At 39.5% G+C, this 21934-nt stretch overlaps 1 protein-coding gene across 5 annotated transcripts in view; it reads right to left on the bottom strand.

The window, feature by feature from the left end:
* Nucleotides 1-21934, bottom strand: part of CA10 (carbonic anhydrase 10) — a 431002-nt gene that overhangs the window by 249046 nt on the left and 160022 nt on the right. For all 5 annotated transcript variants that reach the window (XM_036222010.1, XM_036222009.1, XM_036222011.1 and 2 more), the window contains one exon: nt 17275-17417. In XM_036222010.1, the coding sequence (XP_036077903.1) occupies nt 17275-17417 (143 nt within the window). The remainder of the gene's footprint in view (nt 1-17274; nt 17418-21934) is intronic.

Here is a 21934-nt window from a genome sequence, read left to right as displayed (position 1 = left end):
AAGCAACCCCTTTTATTAGAGCGAAATTACAGTGTTGACACGAGAATGGACCTGTCAGTTTCCGATTATCCATTCAAAGGACAACGAATCCATTTCAGGGACTTGTCTACAGATGCTCTTTTGATAACTCTTTCTTTAATAGTAAACTGGAGGCTCACCTTTTTATAATTTGGTTTCCCAGAATAAGCATCCTCTTCTCTCAGACTATTCAGTACATCTGAGATTTACAGAATTCGCTCTTGTGCAAGGTCCTCATCTCATCGTGGAAGGTAACAAGAGTGTGGAGAAAGACCCCTCACACCATGGCAGCCTACAGGCCGCCTTGTAACCCCTGCCTCTATTTTCACCGCACAGGTCTTTTAAATTACCACAAATTCATCCCCTCTGTATTCAACTGGGAATATTTTCTGCTTCAATTTTTGAAATTGTAGACATGTAATAAAATGTCACCCTGCATTGTTTTGCTTAATCCATCTGCTCCTGCTTATGTCTGTTGTTCTTTCTTTTCAAATCCTGGTGACCGAAGCCATTTAGACCAGACTGACTACTCAGAAGCAGGGTGAAATAAATTAACTGCAGAGGGGGAAGCTCATGTCCTTTTGTGGGTTCAGGCTGGAGGGTGGGGAGTGGGAAGGCTTAGAGACAATACATTAAATCCTCTCTGATCCTGCCCTTGAGCTCTTTAAGAAAACTTAATCTCCAAAGATTTAGTTTAATTTTGATTCTAAACAAAATATCTTTATACCAATGGTAATTAATAAAATGAGAAAGCAGATAAACAGGCCAGTTGATTTCCCTCTTCTTAATTAGGTACTCCCGGATAACTCACCACTCCGTTTAATCATTTGTTTTGTTCTTCCTTCTACTTGCCTAACTCTACAAAAGGCTTAATATGCCTTATAGTAAAAACAAAAACAAAAACAAAGAAACAAGAAACATTGCATATAAGATTATATATAACAACAACAAAAACATCAAAGCAGGTTAAAAGCAAATTAGAATAGAATGGCAGGACCCAGAGAGTAACTGAGTGGGTTTATAAAGTCCCACTAATTTTTCTACAGGTGAAAATTGGCTCCAAAGGTCTTGACACTTGAAAGGAAATAGATAACATAGTTATGCAGTTCTCATGGATGTAAAAAAGCACATCAATTGTGCAGAGGAAGTAAGGTTTTCCCTAGGACTTAGTGTTAAAGAATTTCTTACCTAGGGCTTCCTTCAGAAAGACCCAATGACACAATGTCCTTTATAAAATGCCAGCAGTAATTTAAAGGGTAGATATCTCCCCCCAAACTGCTCATAAATGTGAGTTTTGTAAAGCAAAATGAATCTTAAAGCTGTCTGTAATTGGGGGTAGGGAACAAATTTTGGCCTGTAGGTTATCACCTTTTAATAGACAACATTGTTAACTTTGGATTATTTAATGTGAAATTTTCTCCAATAAAGGCCTATGCAGGTAGTAGTGACAATGTGGTAGAAGTCACAGATGCCCTTGCAATTTAGCCAATGGAATATGGGTAGAAGTGACCATGGCCGATTTTATACCTAAGACTTCTATGGCATTTTGGATTTCCATTTGCCTGTCTGGGAGTTTCTGATAGCCAAAAGGACATGCTCTCTGTAGTTGTTGTCACCTTCAACTTGGGCCACAGAACACATCTGACCTTGACTAGAAGCTTGAATGAGACCTGCTCCAGCAGACTTGAAGACCTATTAGCAAGAAATACATGCTTCTGTTTTATACCATCAAGATTTTGTAGTTATTTGTTAAATAGCATTGTTGTGGCAACAGCTTTTGAATACTCTGTCTTGACTACTTTACAAAGTTGTGAGATTAAGTGAGAGAATGATCAGAGACATAATTTGCATGTCCAAATTTAATGGGCGAATAATAATTGTTCACTTCTTTGTGCTGATATGTGGCTTATAGAGATTTCGGTAAACGTGCTTGGTGCTTGCTGGCAAAGGAACCAACTCTGGGACAGACAGAGACCCAGGAAAGAATGGGAAAAAATTGGAAGCAAGCCAATATTAGAGAATATGGTTCATTCTGCCTAGTAGTACCAGACCATTCATTGACATCTTATACGGACCCTTGTGTATTGCAACAGGCACTTTTTGTATGTGTATATTTGGCCCATCACACGTGAATGGAGGGCTGAGTTGAGAATGTTGGCTGGAATGATGCAAAAGGACAATCCAGAAGAAGCTCAAAGGACTGGAACAAAATAGTCATGAGCTACCAATAGCAGTTTGAAAACTCATGTGGAAGTCTGCTGGTCTACTGTTAATTACTAATCATTCAATACGACTGATAATACTTTGTTCAGTCAGTAAAATTCTGAATGATCTACTTGTTCTTTCCTGGAGGTACCCAAAGGAGATGTAACAATAGCCCCCAAATCTTATTTATCCTACTTTGGTTATCCTAGCTCAAAGTAAATGCGATAAACATTTATCAAGCATCTACCAACAATTTCAGTGCACACTTACTGGGCACTTACTTTGAGCCAAATAGTATGTGACCACAGAAATAAACAAGCGGACCACCAGACCTGGTTAAATATAAGCCCAATTATAAAATACATGAGGACTGTACTTCATGAAGACTAAGAAGTACAGATAACACTGACGGAGACCAGGACATGCCACTCCAAAATATGTCACTTTGGCATGAGAATTATTTTGAGCTGAATACATTCGAGTTCCTGAAATCTCTTATCTGCCTAAAAGCAGAACCTCCCCAAAGAACTCAATTGTCATAAACCCCCTTCCCTGGAGCACTGTAATCTGCTCTTTGGGACCATACCACACCACACCAGGCAGACACCATCACAAACAGTATCTCCAAATTATTCTACTAAAGGCCCATTTATCTTTTCATTTGCTTTTCCATAAGTGCTCTTTCCTCCTTGCCTTTCCTTTCCTAAGTGAGTTATACAGACCCCAAATCCTAACCACCTTTTACTGATCTCTGGATACTACCATGTGTTAACAGGCTCAATGCACATATTAATAAACTTCTTGTTAATCTGTCTTTTGTCAATCTAATTTTCAAGGCCCCAGCTAGAGAACTTAGAAGGTTAGAAGAAAAAAGATATGCTTTTTTCCCTCCCTTATATTACAAAGCTTATGATCTACCATGTGTTATATGTAGCATCTTTTACTTCTTTTGTGTACTAAGAAGTATACTAATACTGTTGTTATAAATAACAACAACTTTAAATCCCAAGCTTATTATTACATGGGTAGCCCCTGTTGACATAATTTCCAGGATCAGCTATTTTTCTGTTAAATTAAAAATAAATTGTGGAAACACTGTGTGCTAGGCACAGTGATGGGAGCATTCTAACAAAATGACCCTCACCACATTTCTTTAATTTTTAACTCTACTTCATAGGTCAGGAAACAGGTTCAAGGAGATAAAGTAACCTGTTTCAGGGCTGTTGGAGTCAAGTATGTTGCTTTTCTCTATGCATCCTCTACCTTCATAGTTTATTTACTGTGCTCCATATGGTGCAGTCACTATAAAGCAAATGGCAATTGGAAAAAAAAAAAAAAAACTTGCCTGCCATTTCTCTTCTTCATAGCTAGAGAAACAGTTTACTAACATCAGTGTCAATGATCATAACACAAAAACGTCCTAAGCCTTAAATTTGCTTTTCAAATACCAGTATTTCAGAGCCAGATTACCTGACTCCAATAATATGCCTCAAACCTTGCACTGTGTGTGCAGTGAGAAGGAATATTTTCATCTATTATAAGAGGCTGTCACAGGAAAACATTTTCCTGATATTATACCCAAGAGAACAGCGTGTGAAGCAACATTATCATATTTTACAGAACTTTTATATACTTCATGCAGTAAAATGTATATTTTACCTTTTGAAAAGCCTTGGTAACAAAAGGATAAAATATCCATTGAAAACTCAAAGTACAGTCTAATAACGCTGCATTCACATTAATGACATTAAAGAAAATTCACAGGGCTTGGTAGGTAGCTCACATGTCTGTACCAGGAATGAATATTCCTCAGTTGCAAGAGGAAACACTCAACTCAGTGGGTGCTCACTCTTTCTAGCAGGGGACAGGAAGAAGCTTAGGGGCGGAATGAAGGCCATCCCTTAGAAAGGCTTGCTCCCAGTGGACAAGATGGTAGGGGAGGAATTTCTTGTGCACAATGAGTTAAGTGCACCCTTAGTTTGTTTTGCATATTCCTCTAGAATCACCAGGGTATTGATTCTGGCTTCTAAGAATCCATTTATATAAAGCTTTCAGGGCACTCTCAGGAAAGGGCAAAGGGGACTTTGGAACTGACCATGAGAATCTCGAGAGAAGCCAGGAGAGGGAAATGTGCCTATTTTGGGGAGTTGGGGGACTGAAGGCTGGGTGAATTACTCTGAGGTAGAAGGGAGTCTAAATGCATATGTCTTGGGTGAGATGTTCTTTTGTTGGTGCGTGAGAGCAGTGATTCTGATGCCCATCAGCTGTGGTCACTCAAATGCCTTCCAGACAAGTCCACAGGGATCTCATTTTAAACTTTTTTTCAGAGGCTCCCATGAAATTAGAAAAGTCATGCTGTCTTCTGGGAAACTCAAAAGAAGCCTGAAGCCCCCTCAAGGTCAGACCATTCAGGGTTGGGAAAAAGGCTTTTACTTGTTTTGGAGAACTACCAGGGTCAGCATGGGAGAAATAGTGCCATGTTTCAGCAGCACTTGGGGCATCCCGCTGGAGACCCCAAACTCCACAGGCATCGGCCCCCCAGGACTCATGTGTCACCAAGACCACGCAGAAGGGAGGGCCATGGAAAGCTGAGGTAAGCTCTCAGCAATGGTCTTGAGTGGGGACGCTGAACTAAATATCATCACAATTGCAAGCTTTTCTTTATTTGACTGTCCTATTCCCAGTGTGACTTAAGAACTGAAGGTCACCTTTGAATTCCTTTCCGTCTTAACACTGGATGTGAAGAAGAACAAACTTAAAATTTCCATCCATTATCATCATTATGATCCACAGAGAACTAAGGGCAGACTGAGAAATGAATGGCAGGGATGCGTCGGCTTCACCCCTGTTAAATTATGCACATGATATGAAATGACTAGAAGGATGACTGCCTAGGAGAAACAGGGACAGGCCATTTACATCGGCTGGCCAGTCTTTTGAGGCTCATGACTTTGAAGGTTTTTCTTGATCTGCTCTGAGGCCAGAGGAACTTAGAAACATGTCTATCAGGGTTTCCACAATGCAATTCATGTTCTTTGGGGAGAATAATGCAGATGCAGAAACACCGGCGTATGTCCTCATCGCAAAGTAAGAGAGAACAGAGGGGCGAGAAAACAGATGACAGAGAAAGCAGTGTCACCCTCTATACAGAGAGAAAGCACCACACATTTGTGTCCTCAAAATTAAAACCTTATGTCTTTCCCTTGATTCTATAGCTGCCAGATCTGGTGCAGTGACGACAATAACTACCTTGGGCATTTTATTTTTCACGTGGCACTTTTTTGATGAAGAATGTAGGAAAATTCACTACCCATTCAGAAATGACATTCAGTATGTACTTTGCCACCTTGCCAGGGAAGAGAGTGGCAGCCAGATAACAAAGCAGACCTGTAGCACCACCTCTAAGGATAAAATATGTATGAGGCCAGAACAAACGGGCTGCAGAGATTCAATTAACAGGCTAAACACGACGAGAACCCGACGTAGGTTACCACTTTCCCTCATTCTTTCAAATTATGACAAAGAGAAGGAAATCAGGTGAAGGTCAGGGCTCTTTTGATCTCATGCCCTCTTCTTCCTAAACCTTTGATATAAATGGAAAATATTTCTCCCCTGTCTTGTGGCTTTAGTGCAACATTCTGGAAAGGAATACATCACAGTCAGATAACCTAAGGCTGAAACTCAGCTCTTTTTTTTGTCATCCCTATAACTCTAGGTACATTATTTCACAACTGTACATTTTAGTTTCCTGGTCTATAAAACTGACCATCTCAGGTTGTTTGGGAAATTAAATGAGATAAAATATGTATGTATAAATGGATCCCTTTTCTCCCATCTGTTTGTCATGGCAGGGTCTGGGCATTTTTCCACTCATCTATTTATCTCTTCATTCAGTACACTTTTATTGAGTACTTTCTTCATGCCACACACTTTGCTGTGAACCAGAAGCTGTCAGCCACAGCCATAGAAATTAAAGGGCCAAAAGAACCCAGACTGCAGGTCGAAAGGGGTCACCATTATTCAAGGTCCTATGCCTCATATCTGTTGCTGCTTTAAGCACACGATCCACAGCGGGGAACTACCAGACCACGTGGTAATTGGCCAGGACAATATGGTCAACCAAACGGATTTCACAGCCCCTTCTTGAATCTGCATCCAGGGCCCCTTGCTCTTGTTAACTCACCTCCAAAAGACGATCAGCATATACACTTTTGCTTTCAGCTATATGGGTCCCAGTCTATGAAAAGGTAAAGAAAAGGTTTACCAAATGTGTCATTATGGGTGTCTATGTAACATTGGACCTTCTCCCATCTTCACGATCCTTTTAATTTTCTATATCTAATCACGGAAGGTAGCAACATGGAACAGACAGAACAGTTGACGATACAGTATTTGTGAAGTTACTTATTTATATATTATATGTAATCACTTCCTTTTCCCCATTACACTCTTCCAAGTGGGGAACTTACAGTTATTAACTTTCAGGAAGCCCCTATATATCATAGCATCATACCGTTAAGCCTTTTGGAAATTCATCACAAATCAGTATACAGATGACATTGATGTCTTATTGCTATTCATTCCTCCTGGGCCGTTTTTAGCAGTTCATTTTTTATATCCCCGCAGTGCTGAAATATGGCTCACTCCAGTATCTGTCCTTTTTGTAATCGCAAAAAGAAAGCTTGGCAGTTGTCGTACATTACACTCTTGAGAAAAATGCTAGTAATACTTCGAATTGATTGAACAGCATGGACTCAGGATTGCCTGGCACAGGGCTATTTCCTCACTCCTATTTAGATGTTTTTTCTTACTCTTACCTTTTCGGATTCAGAAACCATGAAATAATCATTAATAGGCAATGTGTTGAATAAGGATCACTTACTTGGAAAGGTCTAAAAGCTTCTCCCTATTTCTTCCCTTTAGATTTTCAAACATGTTTATAATATGTGTTTCCAGTGTTGCACACTATACTGTTGGTAACAGTATCACTGACAAGAAGCTGGTGTGGGGAGCTGCGGTTGTGCGAGAGCCCAAGATGTTCCTGGTTTTAGAGTAGTAGTGGCTTAAACAGAAAAAGAAGTTGAAAATGTTACTTTGTGACTGCCGAAGGCATCGGGCAAAAGTTGAACCCATATGCCAACCTTGCCTTAGGAAAAAATGTTGGCTCAGGAGTCAAGCAAGTAAATATGTGTTAAAAGAGGAATTAAGATGAAAGAAAGTGAAAGTTCCATATAATCACTTCCACACCCCGCCCCGAACCCTCCTCTCGCTTGTGGTGACTGGGTTGGGGCGGGGGGCAAATAGAGGGCACAGGCAGCTCAGTTTGAGTGATACTTCATGATCACTGGTGTCATTTCCAATACAAACATTTGTAAAAACTCTAAGACTTTCTTTTCAACATCAGCTGTAACAGATGCTATTTGTGATCCACCCAGATCCTCCTTTCTGGGCCGGTAGTTAGCCTCTATGATTGTTGGCCTCAACTGACTCATCCTCTTCCTGGAATCTGCCCATGTGCTGTAAGAACTGTGATGTGCTAGTAAATGTCTATCATCCAGCTCTCTGGGGGTGGGGGTGGGGGGTGGTGGGAGCGGAGGGGGGTTTGGGGTAGGGAAGCCCCGATGTGCATCACTTGCAGATTTCTGTGGTGTAAACACTCCTACCAAGGTGAATTTCACATTACAAACTTGATGTTACTGAATATTTCAGAGGAAAATGCTAATTAAGAAAATCTCTGTTCTTCAGATGTGATGCGAAACGTATTTGTAACATAAAGGTGGGAAAGAATATTTTTAGGCAGGTGAGATGCTACTAATTTGATAGGTTTCTATTGACTATGACACACCAAACTGTGTGGATACGTATGTTTTCACTTACTACTAAAAATGAGATCATGAACCTTCATCACATATTATATATAAAAATGTTTTGTGCATATGGTCAGAGTATGTGCATTTTAAGGCTAAGGGCCAGAACTGACTGTTTTCATATTAAATGTCACATTAAATGATGAAGATGTGGATAAAAAAAGGAAAAGAATTGGTTCAGAACATTAAATGGATAATGCTAACAATAAACAAAATGAAACACCTTACTGAGGAGACACTGAGTTTACTGTATGTTAGGCTGAACTAGCGAACTCTTTAAAAAATTTATCTATCTATTTATTTATTTATTTATTTATTATTTATTTATATTTGTGTGTATTTATTGCACAAAACATGATGATTTTATATATATATACATATATATGTGTGTGTGTGTGTGTATATATATATACACACACACGCATACATACATAATACAATGATTACTGCAGTCAAACTAACATATCCATGTCCTCGCATAATTCCTGTTATTTTGGTTGGTGGTGGTAGTTGTGGGAGCACCTGAAATCTATCTACTGAAATCTGCAAATTCCCAGTACTCGACAGCATTATTACCTGTAGTCATCATGCTGTACACTCAATCTCTAGACTTAGTTATCTTACGTAACTGCAGCTCTGGGGCAGGGAGGTGGGGAAAACAGGAAGACGAATGGGCTAATCCTAACGGTACTTACAGTGTGGGTTTTGGCCCTAGCATGCTACGGAACCAGGGATGAGAACATTTACACTCTAAAATGATAAGAATACAAGACACTGGAAAGATATGAATTGATTATTTGAGTTATTCTTAATCCTTCACATTATATTAATAAATCTGTATCCATAAGATGTTAACTTTTCATAAGAAAAATTAAAAGTCTGATAGTTGCTCAGATGTTCAATTAACCCCTTACCTGGGCTAATCGTTTTATTTCCCAATCTCAGCAACATCACTGATCTTAATCTTAACACTTAAATAAGAATTCTTCCCATTAATGAAATGAAAAGACAATGTACTAAATAGGAGAAAAGTTTCACCAATGACACAGTGGTGATGCTTGGACTCCCCCAAATCATGTTTTTTATTCCAGTTTTTAAGTCTTAAACCTAGTTCTTTTATTTCAGAAAGACAAAGATTAGAAGCCAATTTGCATTTTCTTAAGTCTTTCAAACAGAATCTACCTCATTTTTTTTCCTGAGGTGATGAGGAAACTTTTATTTAATTAAAATTTTTAGACCACAGATACCTGATTTCTAGGCAATGAAAGCCTTCTAATAGGACTCATAGTCTCTGAAGTTCATATAGGGAGAGCTTTGCTGGTTCATCCAGCCAAAGGATCGGGCTTACAAGGAGCAGACTGGCCAATTTCAGAAGCTCCCTGGAGAGAACGCATAACTGATGCCAGTTTTTCTTAATAGCAAAGTCTAAAACTTCTTTTGGATGTGTGATTGTTTTTGTGTCACCTAGGTGCTCTGCCGTTTAATTTTTTTGATTGTGATGGAGACACTTGTTCTGGAATGTATGAGAAATGAGGCTAGCTGAGAGGAAATCTGTAAAAATTACATGTTTTTTCCTTTTCTCCTACACTTCTTCCCCATATTTAGATGGATGGAAAGAGTGCTGAGCTGCAAGCAGTGTATGTGAATAAGACATTTTGTTATCTGTTTTTGAAAGTACAGCTAATTTGTAAAATGCCTGTTAGTTTCATCTGCGGAACCATGTAACCAGAAAACCAAGATGGTACCATCTGACAGATACTTGACGTCTATGATTTCTGGAGGAAAATCTTCCTTCTAGGAATTCATGTACCTATACATTCATTAAGCATATAGAGCTAATTCTCCACATATTCTCTTATAAAAAATTGTGCTTGACAACTTAAATTTTTTTTTTTCATTTAAATGTTGCCACCAAAACCATACAATTGCCAGTCTTTCTAAAACGTATGAAAGGGGAGAATCTGTGATGCAGAAGAGAGAGGATACAAGTTCCTCGGTCATATGTACTCAGGACCAGGAGAAAGGAAGGAAGAAGGGACAAAGAGGTAAGACACAAAGGGAAAGAGATATCGGAGAGATGGATGGGAGAGTCAAGGAAATGAAGGTGAGCAAGTCAGAGAGATGGAGAAGAGGAGGGAAAATGAGGAGAGGGAGAGAGAATAAAGGAACAAGAAGCAGAAAGGGAAAGCAAAGTCTTTCCTAATTCTCACCAGAGGGGGAAAGAATGAGAAAGAACTAGACACATTTATAAAATACCAAAAGCTAACATCCAGGTGTTTCCTTGGGAGACTTGCCTAATTATTCTGCGTTTATTTTCTGGGTGATGTCAAGAGGGACGCATTACAAGAACTGTCAAGACAGAAAGCAGTAATCCTCAGCCTGCATCTGAGCTAGGCGATGGTGCATGAGAACCTGATACCAATGACAGAACACCTTTGCCGACTTGGAAAACAACATCTTAGTCTTTAACATTTTGCTAATATTTTATCAACTTTCAATGCTATGTACGAAAAACTTCCACTGCCTGTAAAAAGCTCCACTCTGAGCAGAAACACAATTACCTTGGCTTTCATTTTTATCTTTAATCAAAGCCCTTTCTTGTAACATTCATTTTTTTCCCCCTCTGAATCCTCCATTCTAGCCACTCAGAGTGAAATATCTTAAAGGAGAAAGAACTCTGTGTGCAAAACTTCGAGGAGTAATTTTGATAGAGGATGAGAAGAGAATGATATTTCTCCCGAACCAGTGCTAGCGCTTTAAAGAGAGTTTTCCTTTAGAAAGGTTCACAATCTAGTTAAATTTTTGTTCCGGAGCGAGCCTCAAACAAATATGTTCCACATGTCCTGCAGAACCACGACTTATAGAGAATCAAAGAGCTTCAAGATTGGGAGGGGGTTCCTAAGTCAAGGCTCTTGTCTGATGCTTAAGCTTATTTTCAGTCTCAAGTGGCCCTCAGCACCTGTTAGAACCCCTTCTGTGCTGGGGTTCTCACTGAAACACATGGAGGTTGCTCACTTACTTTTCACACAGCCTGAGTTCTTATTTTAAATTGAAGTCTGGTCTAAGCCACTTCTAAACACCGGGGCTAGTTCTCTGTGTCTGAAGCTGCACAGGACAGGTACTATTAGAAGGTACCTATGATTACTACACCTTAAAATATTTCCCTTTCAGAGAGATCAATAAAATTGAAGACAGAACATTTAATTCTTCTCATCACCACTTGGTTCCTCTTCTTTGGTACTTTGATTTGTCAATGTCTTTTCCATTAGGTAATCTGACCATCACCCCAGGGCCTGGCTGCCAGATCTCAGATACTGTGAAGGATACAAGAGGACAATGACTTCACTGTCATGGGTGCAGTCCCTTCAGGAGCACTATGGAATTAGGCTGAATTTGTCTCTCGGCATCTTCCCTGAGCTATCTACCCACACTGAGCACATTATCCATTAACTTCCTCTCCTTTTATGCATGTAGTGATTTTACAGCAAATCTAGCCCAGCCTGAATCTGCGCGGCTTTTTACGAATATCTACCTGAGCAAAGATTTGCCTTTACACCTACTGAATTTCACCATTTTTGGATTGGGGGATCCTGGTGAGGTGGTTCTGAATTCTAATTCTGTCGTCCAAAGAACTGCAATCACTTTACCTCTCAGCATATAGGTTACCGATCTGAATGTGAGTATTCGTCTCTTTGACAGAGGAACTCAAGTGGGAGTTAAGCAGTATTCTTCTGCTGACAGCAACATCATCTCTAGTGCTTGTGGCTGTGGTCTACATGCTTATGTCTCCCCCAGACTCACAGGTTGAAATCCTATTCCCCAAGGTGATGGCATTAGAAGGTGGGGCCTTTGGGAGGTGATTAGGTCATAAGGGCAGAGCCCCCACAATCAGAACCCTTATAAGAGGTCACACAGAGCTCCCTAGCTCCTTATGCCCTGTGAGGACACAGCCAGAGGGTGTCAGCTATGAACCAGAAAGTGAGCCCTCACTAGAATGAGACAGACCACACCGGTGCCTTGATTTTAGATTTCCCAGCCACCGAAACCGTGAGACATAAACTTCTGTTCTTTGTAAGCGACCCAGTCTGCGGCTGTGTGTGATGGTAGCCCACATAGACTAAGACAGTAGCTAACAATTGTGGAGCATTTTCTTCTTTGCCAGTCACTGGCCTAATTGCATTACAGCCTGAAAATAAGCACATTATTTCATATAATTCCCTCTAGCACGAACCTGTAAGGTGTGTACTATTAGGATCTTCACAAATGAAGCAACCAGAGCTTAGAAAGGTTAGGCCTCTTGTATCTAGGTGGTCAGTGGCAAACCTAAAGTTCAAACCCAAAGCAGAACATCTGTGGCCATCGGACTTTCCCCAAATGGAGGTGCACACTGTCTTAACGCTCCTGCTTCTTCTAATTGTAGCTTTAAAAAGATCTTCTCATTCCGGAAGTCTCAACTCATCCTGAGCCTTATTTTCTCTGAAACAACTTTGACAGTTTACTTGTCCTTGTGCCCTCGCCCTCGGCTATAAGCTCTTTTACTCACACCTTTTATATGCCATTTGAAGGAATTATTCCATGAAAAACTCCCTGTGCAGCCACATTTGTATCCTTAACTCTTACCCGTTTTTTTTTTTTTTTTGGTACCATCATTTGTAATTGTATTACCATAATTTCATTTTTAACAGCTTCCCAATCCTCTAGAGTTATCTTCCATGAGGTAATGAGATCATATCATTTTAGCTATGATATTTCAAACATCTGCCTTTGAAAGGTTTAGGATTCACGTCTGGCAATGCTGAACACTTTCTTTGTTTTTACCTTGGCTACCATATTTTCTAAGGTGACACATTCCCTTTGTCCAGAGTTTTACCATCCCTTCCACATCACTCAGCTGATTTGCCTTGTTGGTTAGAGTTTAAATCTAAATAAGAGACTCTTTGTCACTTCCTTCTCAGAAAGGGTATTATCACTATGGCAAGTCAAGGCATTTCTCAAACCACAAAACACAGATAAGCAAACTGCATTCATTAGAGGCTGCCCGCATTCGGTGGCTCGTGGCGACGCATCACTGTGTCCTCTGCTTCTGCTGTCACATCTCCTTCTCTGACTCTGATCCTCCAAATACTGTCTTTTCCTTATAAGGACCCTGTGATTACAATGGGCACACCTGGATAATATAGGAGACTCTTTCCATTTTAAGATCCTTAACTTCATCACATCTTCAAGATATCTTTTGCTGTGTAAGGTATTTACAGGTTCTAGGGATTAGGATGTGGATATCTTTAGGAGGAAGCATTAGTCTATCTACCATAGTGATCAGTTCTAAGTATATTTTGGCCTAAAATGGAGAGAAAAGTTAAAAAACAACAGGTGTTTTTCAATCATTAAATTAATGCAAGCTTGTTGACAAAAATCTAGAAACTTTAGGAAAGTAAAAAGGAAACAATATTACCCTTAATCCTGGCCTCTATGCTATGCATATTATGGGAAATTTTAAAATAAAATTGGGATCGCTAAGTGGCTGATTTTAGATGCTACCTTTTACATTTAACATATCATGAGCAATTCTCACATCATTAAAACTATTGAGATGTCCATTTTATTAAAAGAGCTGAAAGATGAGAAAGGATGCCCAAACTAATTTTTGGTTAAAACAGTAGAATCGGCAAGTGATTTTAGACTCAATTTTAATATGTTTCTTCTTCTTTCAGATATTTTAGAACAGAGAGGTTATCTGTGGACCATGTCTCCTCCATGAGAGCTAAACTCACCTCTTAACCCATAACCCTCGAGGACCTACCTGTATCAGGAATACTCCAGGCAAATATCTAGAGGAATTACTATACTCCAAAATGATTAAGGGAGATTATTCATATTTTGCTGTGGGGTAACATTCTTATGCTCTATTTTTACTTTCATATTACCAAGAAGCTTAATTACGAGCACAGCACATGAAAATTAACATATGAACACATCATGTACACTCATTTGGTATGAGAAAAATAGAAGGAAAGTCAAAATATATGTCAGTCTGTGTAATTCAATCACTAACAAGAATCTCTATCTTTAAAACAGACAAAATTAAACTGAGTTTAAAACACCAGTTATATCATAATCCAATTTCTTGTATAAAGAAAGTTTTAATGACCTGAGACAAGGAAGGAAGAATTATCTCCACCTGCCCTTGTTTGACTCCTGAGTTGATTTCGTAGTTTCATCTAAAATAGATTAAATAGCTCCAAGATTTTACCCCTGCTCCAACTATTTAGACTATTGGGAATTAAATATAATAGGGTCAAGGGTGGGAGCCTCATTCCAAGATAAGATTCTTATATCTACATGCAACTCAACCTTAAGTGAGTGTTGTTTAAAAAGTACTTTTTTTTTTGGATTTTGTCCATAAAAGTCCTATGTGTCATATATGAACAACTGAATAAAAAACACTCTCCTTTAAGGAAAAAACAAACACTGCTTAAAAACTACCATTGAAAAGAAGCAACTTGAATGGTAAAAGAAATCTCATCACTCAAGTAAAATGAATATTCCCTACTATATACAAGACACGACATTTTGATTCTCATCTAACTAGTAGTATTCTTTGTATTCATGGTCAGGTTGAATTTCAGTCCTCACTCATGCTAAGAAAAGCCCTTAGTTCATCAGCTGAGCCTATACCAGGTCAAACACATTAAAATAAACTCAGCAACACAAGTCAGGGACTGTGGCAGAGCTGCTTCATGGGTTTGTAAATAAGAAACATTTTAACATGGGCGGGGATAATGGTCATGGATAAAAATGTAACATAAGACTGGGACGCATTAAACATACAAATAACCAGCTAATCTCAGACTTCAAAATGTGACTCCTTGCCCAAATTCTAAAACCTCTCCATCTTACAGGGTGTTTTTTAAGTCCTTTGAGTTGGAAACACATTCTTTCAAGGCAAAACTAAATGTGGACAGTGATTCGAATCCTCACTTCCAAAATAAGTCTGCAATTCATTAAAAACCACCTTTAAAGAGATTGCCAGCAGGATGTGGCTATTGTCCATCAAGATTAGGTATTTCAATACCAGTTATTTTATCCTACCATCAGCTATATTTTCTTTTCCATCTTTCACAAATGCGAAAGAAACCATGAGACGGTTCTCAGCTCTTCAAATAGCTGACAACACAAATCGTGCCAGATATAAATATTTACATCATCAAAAGTAAATGTTTTCCAAATTCCAAACTCCAATGCGTTTGAAAATTGATTTGGATCAGGTGCACTTTACTGAATTGGGAGTTAAAAAAAAAATCATCTGTCAACAACAAAAGACATCAAAACAAAACATACATCTGAGTGATTTTTAACACCAGGCTATCTCCCAGTTCCTTCTTTCTCAATAAATTTTAGGGAGAAGCTGTCTTGAAATTAGTGTTTTTTCCTCCTTTCACATCAAGGTTTTCCCTTAAGATGGTCTAATGAAAAGTAAAAACTATATATCCATTATTTGTGTTAGCTTGCCTCCTTTCCCATCCCACTCTCGACATACCCTTTACCTAAAAATGCTTTAAATGTTTGCTATAACTCTTAGGGAAAAGACCCAGTTCCATTACATGACATCAGGATTTGGCCTCTGCCTTCCTCCTCTACCCTTACCTCCTGGCCATCTCTTCTTTGGTCTCTGTGCCTTAGCTTTGCTAGTCATCTTTGGGATAATTTCTGGAACTCAGTTGCCAATCCTCTTTCTGCTCTGGGCTTTTTTAAAACTGATTTTCCTTTTGCATAGAAAACAATAATTCCCTCAATCACCTTCTCCAAGAAAAAAAGAATTGAATATTTAGTCAAAACTGCAACTTGCCCTTCTAAAATAATGGTCAGTGAACCTATCCATCCTCATGAATTGATTTGAATAATTCCTTTTTTGCTTGTTGTAGAATCCACAACAAGTTACTTTGAGGGTTTGTAAAAATATAACTGCAAATGGAATGACAATTAGGAAAAGTTATATTTCTATAGAATCAGAGTAATAAACTACATCAGATACGCCAGACCTTTCTGAAGAAATGCTCCCAAGACATATTTAAAACAGCACACAAATATTATATAGCTAAATAGTCTCAGTCATATGCAAGGCCTCTGATAACCTGCCCTGTGACCTGAGCCAAAGTCTCTAACCACGCTTTGATGAGTCATTAGATTTTTTTTTCTGTGACAGGAAAAATACATGCTAATATATCAGAATGGGAAACAAATTCATTACAAACTGTGGTAAGTAAGGTGAACAGTTATTTTATCCTATTGCCATCTATATTTTGTATAAATGGAAGACAGAGCAGAGCCCAAGGAATCCAAATCCTGGAGACTCAGCTGCCAGCAATACAAAAGTTGTCCAAAATTTTAACCCCAATTTTTTACACGAAATGATTTTCCATTCCTCTTGAGTTCACAACAGCTAAATCACCTTAAACATAATTTTCTCTGTGTGTGTTTTTTTCCACCTTCAACAATCTACTCAACAGTAAAAGGTTGCCAAATAGAAATGAACCAGCAAGGGAAATGTTAGATTCCAGCGATGAGAAGACCCCATGGGCATCGTGCCCTTCCACAGATTAAGGAGGAGCTCTTTGGAGTAGGGGGAGGAGAAAGGGGAGGAGGCATGTTGGTGTGAGAATCACAAAGCACAGCTCAGCATTTCTGTACAGGAGCAAGGATTCCTAGCTAGCAACATGCTCCTAGGAAGATTAATTATTGATATTCTTATAAATCATCTAGGGTGATTTTTGTTTGTTTTTTCCTTCTAGGATAATGAACATCTGATTTTACTTTTGTTAAAAATTTTATTTTCACTTTGTTCAGGTTCAGAGAAGCCCAAGGAAAATGGTTTTTTGGGAAGGAGGATTTTCCCAGCATGATTTGCAGGGGAGACAATTCTGTGTTCTGACCTTCTTGGGGTACCAAGGGGTAGAACCTCAGGCAACAGCCAGGGGGTACAGAGTAATTAGAAACATGAGGGTTTGGCTAGCTAGGGAGAAAAAGCACAATTCAAACATAATTATATTTGTTGGCAGTAGGCCTGAGGTTTGTGGTATTTATTTCTAAATGAGAAGACAAACTCATCACAGAGATGGCTTGGCTTTTAGAATCAGCATCTTTCTGCTCCCTTCGACTTCATGACGGAAGCAACAGGGCTGCTTACCTTCCTACCGCCAGTATTGATGCGGAGAGGAGTCAGAAAGGGGTCGAAAATCATGTGGCTGGTTTCTATGTTGACTGGTGACTGTCGTTTCCCCACAGAGCAAAGATTCCAAGCTGAGTTCACCAATCCCCAGAAAGAAGGAACTAGAAACGAAAAGAAATTGTACAATCAGACTGGGTGGAAGGTTGAGAAAACAACATAAAAAGAACTATGGTACAAAAGTGGTAAACTCAGAGTCATCCAATGTTTCCCACCCATAGAGATTTTCGGGTGTTCTATGGTATTTTCCTGGCCTGAATCTTAGTCAATTTCTGAGTCCTACCTTCATGATCTTTATGATCAGATTTTCTTGTTTCAGATCCATTCATCCTATGGCCTCTTTGATAAGTACTTTTAGCATTAATGCCTTAGTGGGAAGATGGCCTAGTTCAACTATATCACCTTTGCAACATGTCTAAAGGACACCAAATATTTAGCAATTCCTGAGTTGATGCTCTGCTTTCCTGTTTGGCAAGAATGACGTAAGACTCAACCTTACAAGGTGTGATTCTCTGGGTTGTCGAGACCAAACTGAGGGAAGGAATTGTTTTTATCACTCCCAGTCAATGCGAGACAGGAGCTTGGCAACTCGACTTTGTCTTTGTTGAGTCTAGCACTGTGTCATTAACCTAATGTACCAGCAGCTGAAGCATTTGTTCATTTGATAGGCAGATAAAAAATATGTCAATGAGTGCTGACTGCAAATATCCAAAAGAAAACTGTCTACTTATCTTCAGTGTCACAATAAAACATCTATTAAGATAAATCTCAGTGGTAATTTCCATTCTTACTTTCTTTTGTTTAAGAAAGTTAGCAGAGCAGGGGGAGCCAACCTACTAATTTTATATCAGTGAAGACTGGAAACTATATTTTCAGCCTTTTCCTGTCCCTCTCAGCATTTCCATTAAGGCCCCGGATCCATGTGTCCTCCATATGCCCCTGAGATTAAATGGCCGTAATTCACTCATCCATCCATAGCATACAACAGCAGTACAATGAGCTCCCATTGAGAGCCCAGTCCTCGGTTAGGTTAAATTGCAACGAAGGCGGATACGCAGAACAACCATGACCACACTGGCGGGAGGTGTGTGAGGTTAAGTCGAGTGTGTTATGAGACTCTAGATAAAGGGCATTGAACCCTGCAGCAGTAGAAGGGGATCCAGGGAGTGAATCCTAGAGGAGATGAGCCTAACAATCAAATCATAACCCTCTCGAATGTACCTGTCCTCTGAGGAAATCAAATTTAATTTAGCCTTTCATTTACAGCAGCTATTGTTCCTGCCCATGTGATGGATGGAGAAAACTGAGGCAAGAGAGGAGTCTGGCAAACACTTGCCAAACATTCTAGATGAGAGACCCATAATTCAGGGGGAAAAAATGGGGTGGGAAGGTATGTCTAGTCCCAACTAACTCCAACGTTCTCTGACCCTGTTATTTGTCATAGGCAGCTGTTGGGCAGCAGTGGGAGAAGAATGAAAAACAATTTCCCTGGATTTTTATAAGAATGCTTCAGTGCCAAAATAATATGGGCTTTCCTGTGAAATAAGGCAAACACCTGATTTGATTTAACCCATAACAATAAGTAAGCCTCTGGTGGCTCTATTTCCTCTAAAGAGTTTGAATTGGCTTTCCGGCACAACTGATTTTCAAAATGGCAGCAATGGCCAGAGTTACAGAGGAAGAATGAGAAGGAGGGGGAGTGGGAGGAAGGCTAGAAAGAAGAACTTATACTTGCGCTTCCTTGGCACTCTCATTTCCCATCATTGTTTAAGCTACATTATCACCGCAAGTCACTTAACATCTTTAGAAGGTACCACACTTTAGAAAAATTATAATATTTAAGAAAGCTTTCGCATTAATAATTTATTTTTAAAAAATATAAACTTCTGTCTCTCTAAGCTGCTCTGTTTAAATCACTGACTTAATCCTATATGTATTCCTCAATCATTTCAAGTTTATTATGAAAATAAAGCCTCCATCAGGATATGCTCCTACCCCTCTTTGTCAATGATACACATAAACATGACAAATGTAAGGATGCTGGGGATACAGTCATGGCATTGCCACAATTAGCTGTGACCTTAGATGAGTCATTGGTCTCAGGCCTTGGCTGCTCTCTTTGGTCCCTGTGGTAGGCTGAATAATGGCTTCCCTTTGAAGATGTCAACATCTTAACTTCAGAACCTGTGAATGTTTCCTTTATGCTAAAAGGTACTTTGCAGAAATGACTAAGTTAGGGATCTTGGGATGAGTAGATGGACCCAGTGTAGCCACGAGGGTCTTTTTTAAGAGAGAGGTATAGGAAGGTCAGAGAGACAGAAAAAAAATCAAGGATGAAGAGCGAGGTCAGAGAGGACAGATTATATTGGCTTTGAAGATGGAGGAAGGAGATAGGAGCCAAGGAATACAGGTGGCCTCCAGAACCTGGAACGGACAAAGTGACACATTCTCCCCCGAGAGCCTCCAGAAGGAGCTCTGCCCAGCTGAAAAATGATTTTAACCCCATGAGAGTCATTGTGGACTTCTCACCTTCAGAACTGTAAGATAATAAATTTGTGTTGTTTTAAGCCACTAAGTTTTCAATATCTGTTATAGCCACAATAGGAAATGAACAGAGTCTCTTTTTACCTTTAATACTCTGTAAGACAATAATCTCTTTGACAATCAGGCCAGCTATGATGTCTGGGGGGCCTTCCCTTGAAGGCAGCTGCATGATAACTGTAGTTACAGCTGGCGTACATTGAACTTCATCTGCTCCCGTGAAAACCATTAACAAAAATAATTCCAACCCTATAAATGGATTACGAGACTGCATCATGGGTAGGCAGATACCACTGTGCCTTAATAATAAACATCACACCGCAAAAGTACCTCTACTAAAACACAAAGAGCAAAAACTTTATGCGAACATCTGCCTTGGCTTTATTGGGCATGGCGCTCTTTATGACAAACAGTTTCCGGGTTTTATACCCCTACTATCAAGACCTATGTGCCTGGTTCTAACCACCTGCTCAGGCAATTGAAGAATAACTGAGAAATACTCGTGCCTGCTCAGCTGTGTCCCTCTTTAGCTCCTCTCCCGAGGGGGGTGTCTAAGTTTATTTACCACTGGATTGCTCATTTTAAATCACTCTTAAATTAATAGTCTTTCAGAAGTAGATGCCACCTCAGAGATCATCTGATCTAAATGCACACGTGAAATTGAGGCCATAAAGGCAGAGGATAAAGTCCTCAACCCAAGGCCACAAGGCCAGGTAGAGACAGGGAAGGACAGACCGGGGTCCCAGGTCTCAGGATTCCTAGTGCTACCACACCTCCACTGCTCTCAACCCCCTCCTCCCCATCAGGTTCCACACACGAGTGGACTACGATAGCCGTAGACTTTCAGAGTCAATTGCAGCCATGGCCACTGTAAGACTTTCGATACTATTTTTCTTTTGGTAAATCAGGAGTAAGTAACATTAGAGTCTATTTTCCATTAAATTAAATTTCAAGTGCAAAGTTTCGAATCAAACTGCTTTAAATGTCAATCATCCCAAATAAAGTTAGGATTTTAAAAAAGCCATATGACTTTGGCTAGATAGAAAAAAGGCTTTAATTCAGGCAAGAGAGGATGTGTTTGTGTCTCATCTGCAGGAGGAGGTCCCCAAGGAGACCTGATGGGGAGGACTGCTCACAAAGAGCTGCTCCAGGGGTCACGTCCTGGGGCTGGCTGGACTGGGCAAGGTTCTAGCCCAAATGAAGGCAGTTGATACTCTTAGAATTAGTGTTAAGTGTTGGGACAATAATTAAGGTGTCAAAGCTAGTAAAGCAGACCTATTCCTGGAATAGGTCTGCAAATATGGTGTAATCTAGGTTCTAGGAAAATGCAATGGAAGGGAGGCTGCGAGAACAGGAGAGGATGGAGTGGCCACACTTATTGGGGCATAAGGGTGAACCTGCAGTTTTACCTGCAGAATGAGGCTGGACATAATGAACCAAGGCTCAGGGTCCAGTATTCTATGAAAGATTTAGAGTAAGAAGCTCTCCCTCTGGACTGTGCAGAACTCCCAGTTATTCCCAGGATTCTAATACTTAAGTCCTCTCCATATTATTGATCCCATGTCACCCCTGGGTATAGAGGTGGCATTACAGAATGCTATGGCACTGCTTCTATTACCAAATTTAGACAATTATTATAGAATTATTTTTTTCTCTTAGTTTCTGGGGCTGTTGCAATAATTCAACTTTTAAACTTCCTTTATCTTTTTAAAGCAACATATATTATGACTTATTAGCTAATACTGTGTCTTTTTCTATCTTGACCAATACAACTAATTGTTGAGAAAAAAAGTAAATGTAAATGAAGTAAAACTGAGTGAGAATCACTCTAATTCATGGACAACTGGTCTGAAAATGTTTAAGTGGTATCATCCCTGGCATCCTTTTCACACAATCTTCTAATTTACATATAAACTAGAACACACAACAGACCTGGATTTTTTTTGCAAATTAATTTTCACAGAGCCTAAACTGTGGAACTTAACGGCTGAATCACAGCTATGTGTTATCTCGCCAAAACATTTTCCATGACAATGTTTTTGATGTTACCCTAAGCTACAAATCCCAAATGGTCTTTTGA

The sequence above is a fragment of the Rousettus aegyptiacus genome, unplaced genomic scaffold (assembly GCF_014176215.1).
Source record: "Rousettus aegyptiacus isolate mRouAeg1 unplaced genomic scaffold, mRouAeg1.p scaffold_m13_p_6, whole genome shotgun sequence".
NCBI classification, from domain to species: Eukaryota; Metazoa; Chordata; class Mammalia; order Chiroptera; family Pteropodidae; genus Rousettus; species Rousettus aegyptiacus.
Note: the sequence above shows the minus strand (reverse complement) of the source record. Positions and strands in the feature narration are given on the sequence as shown.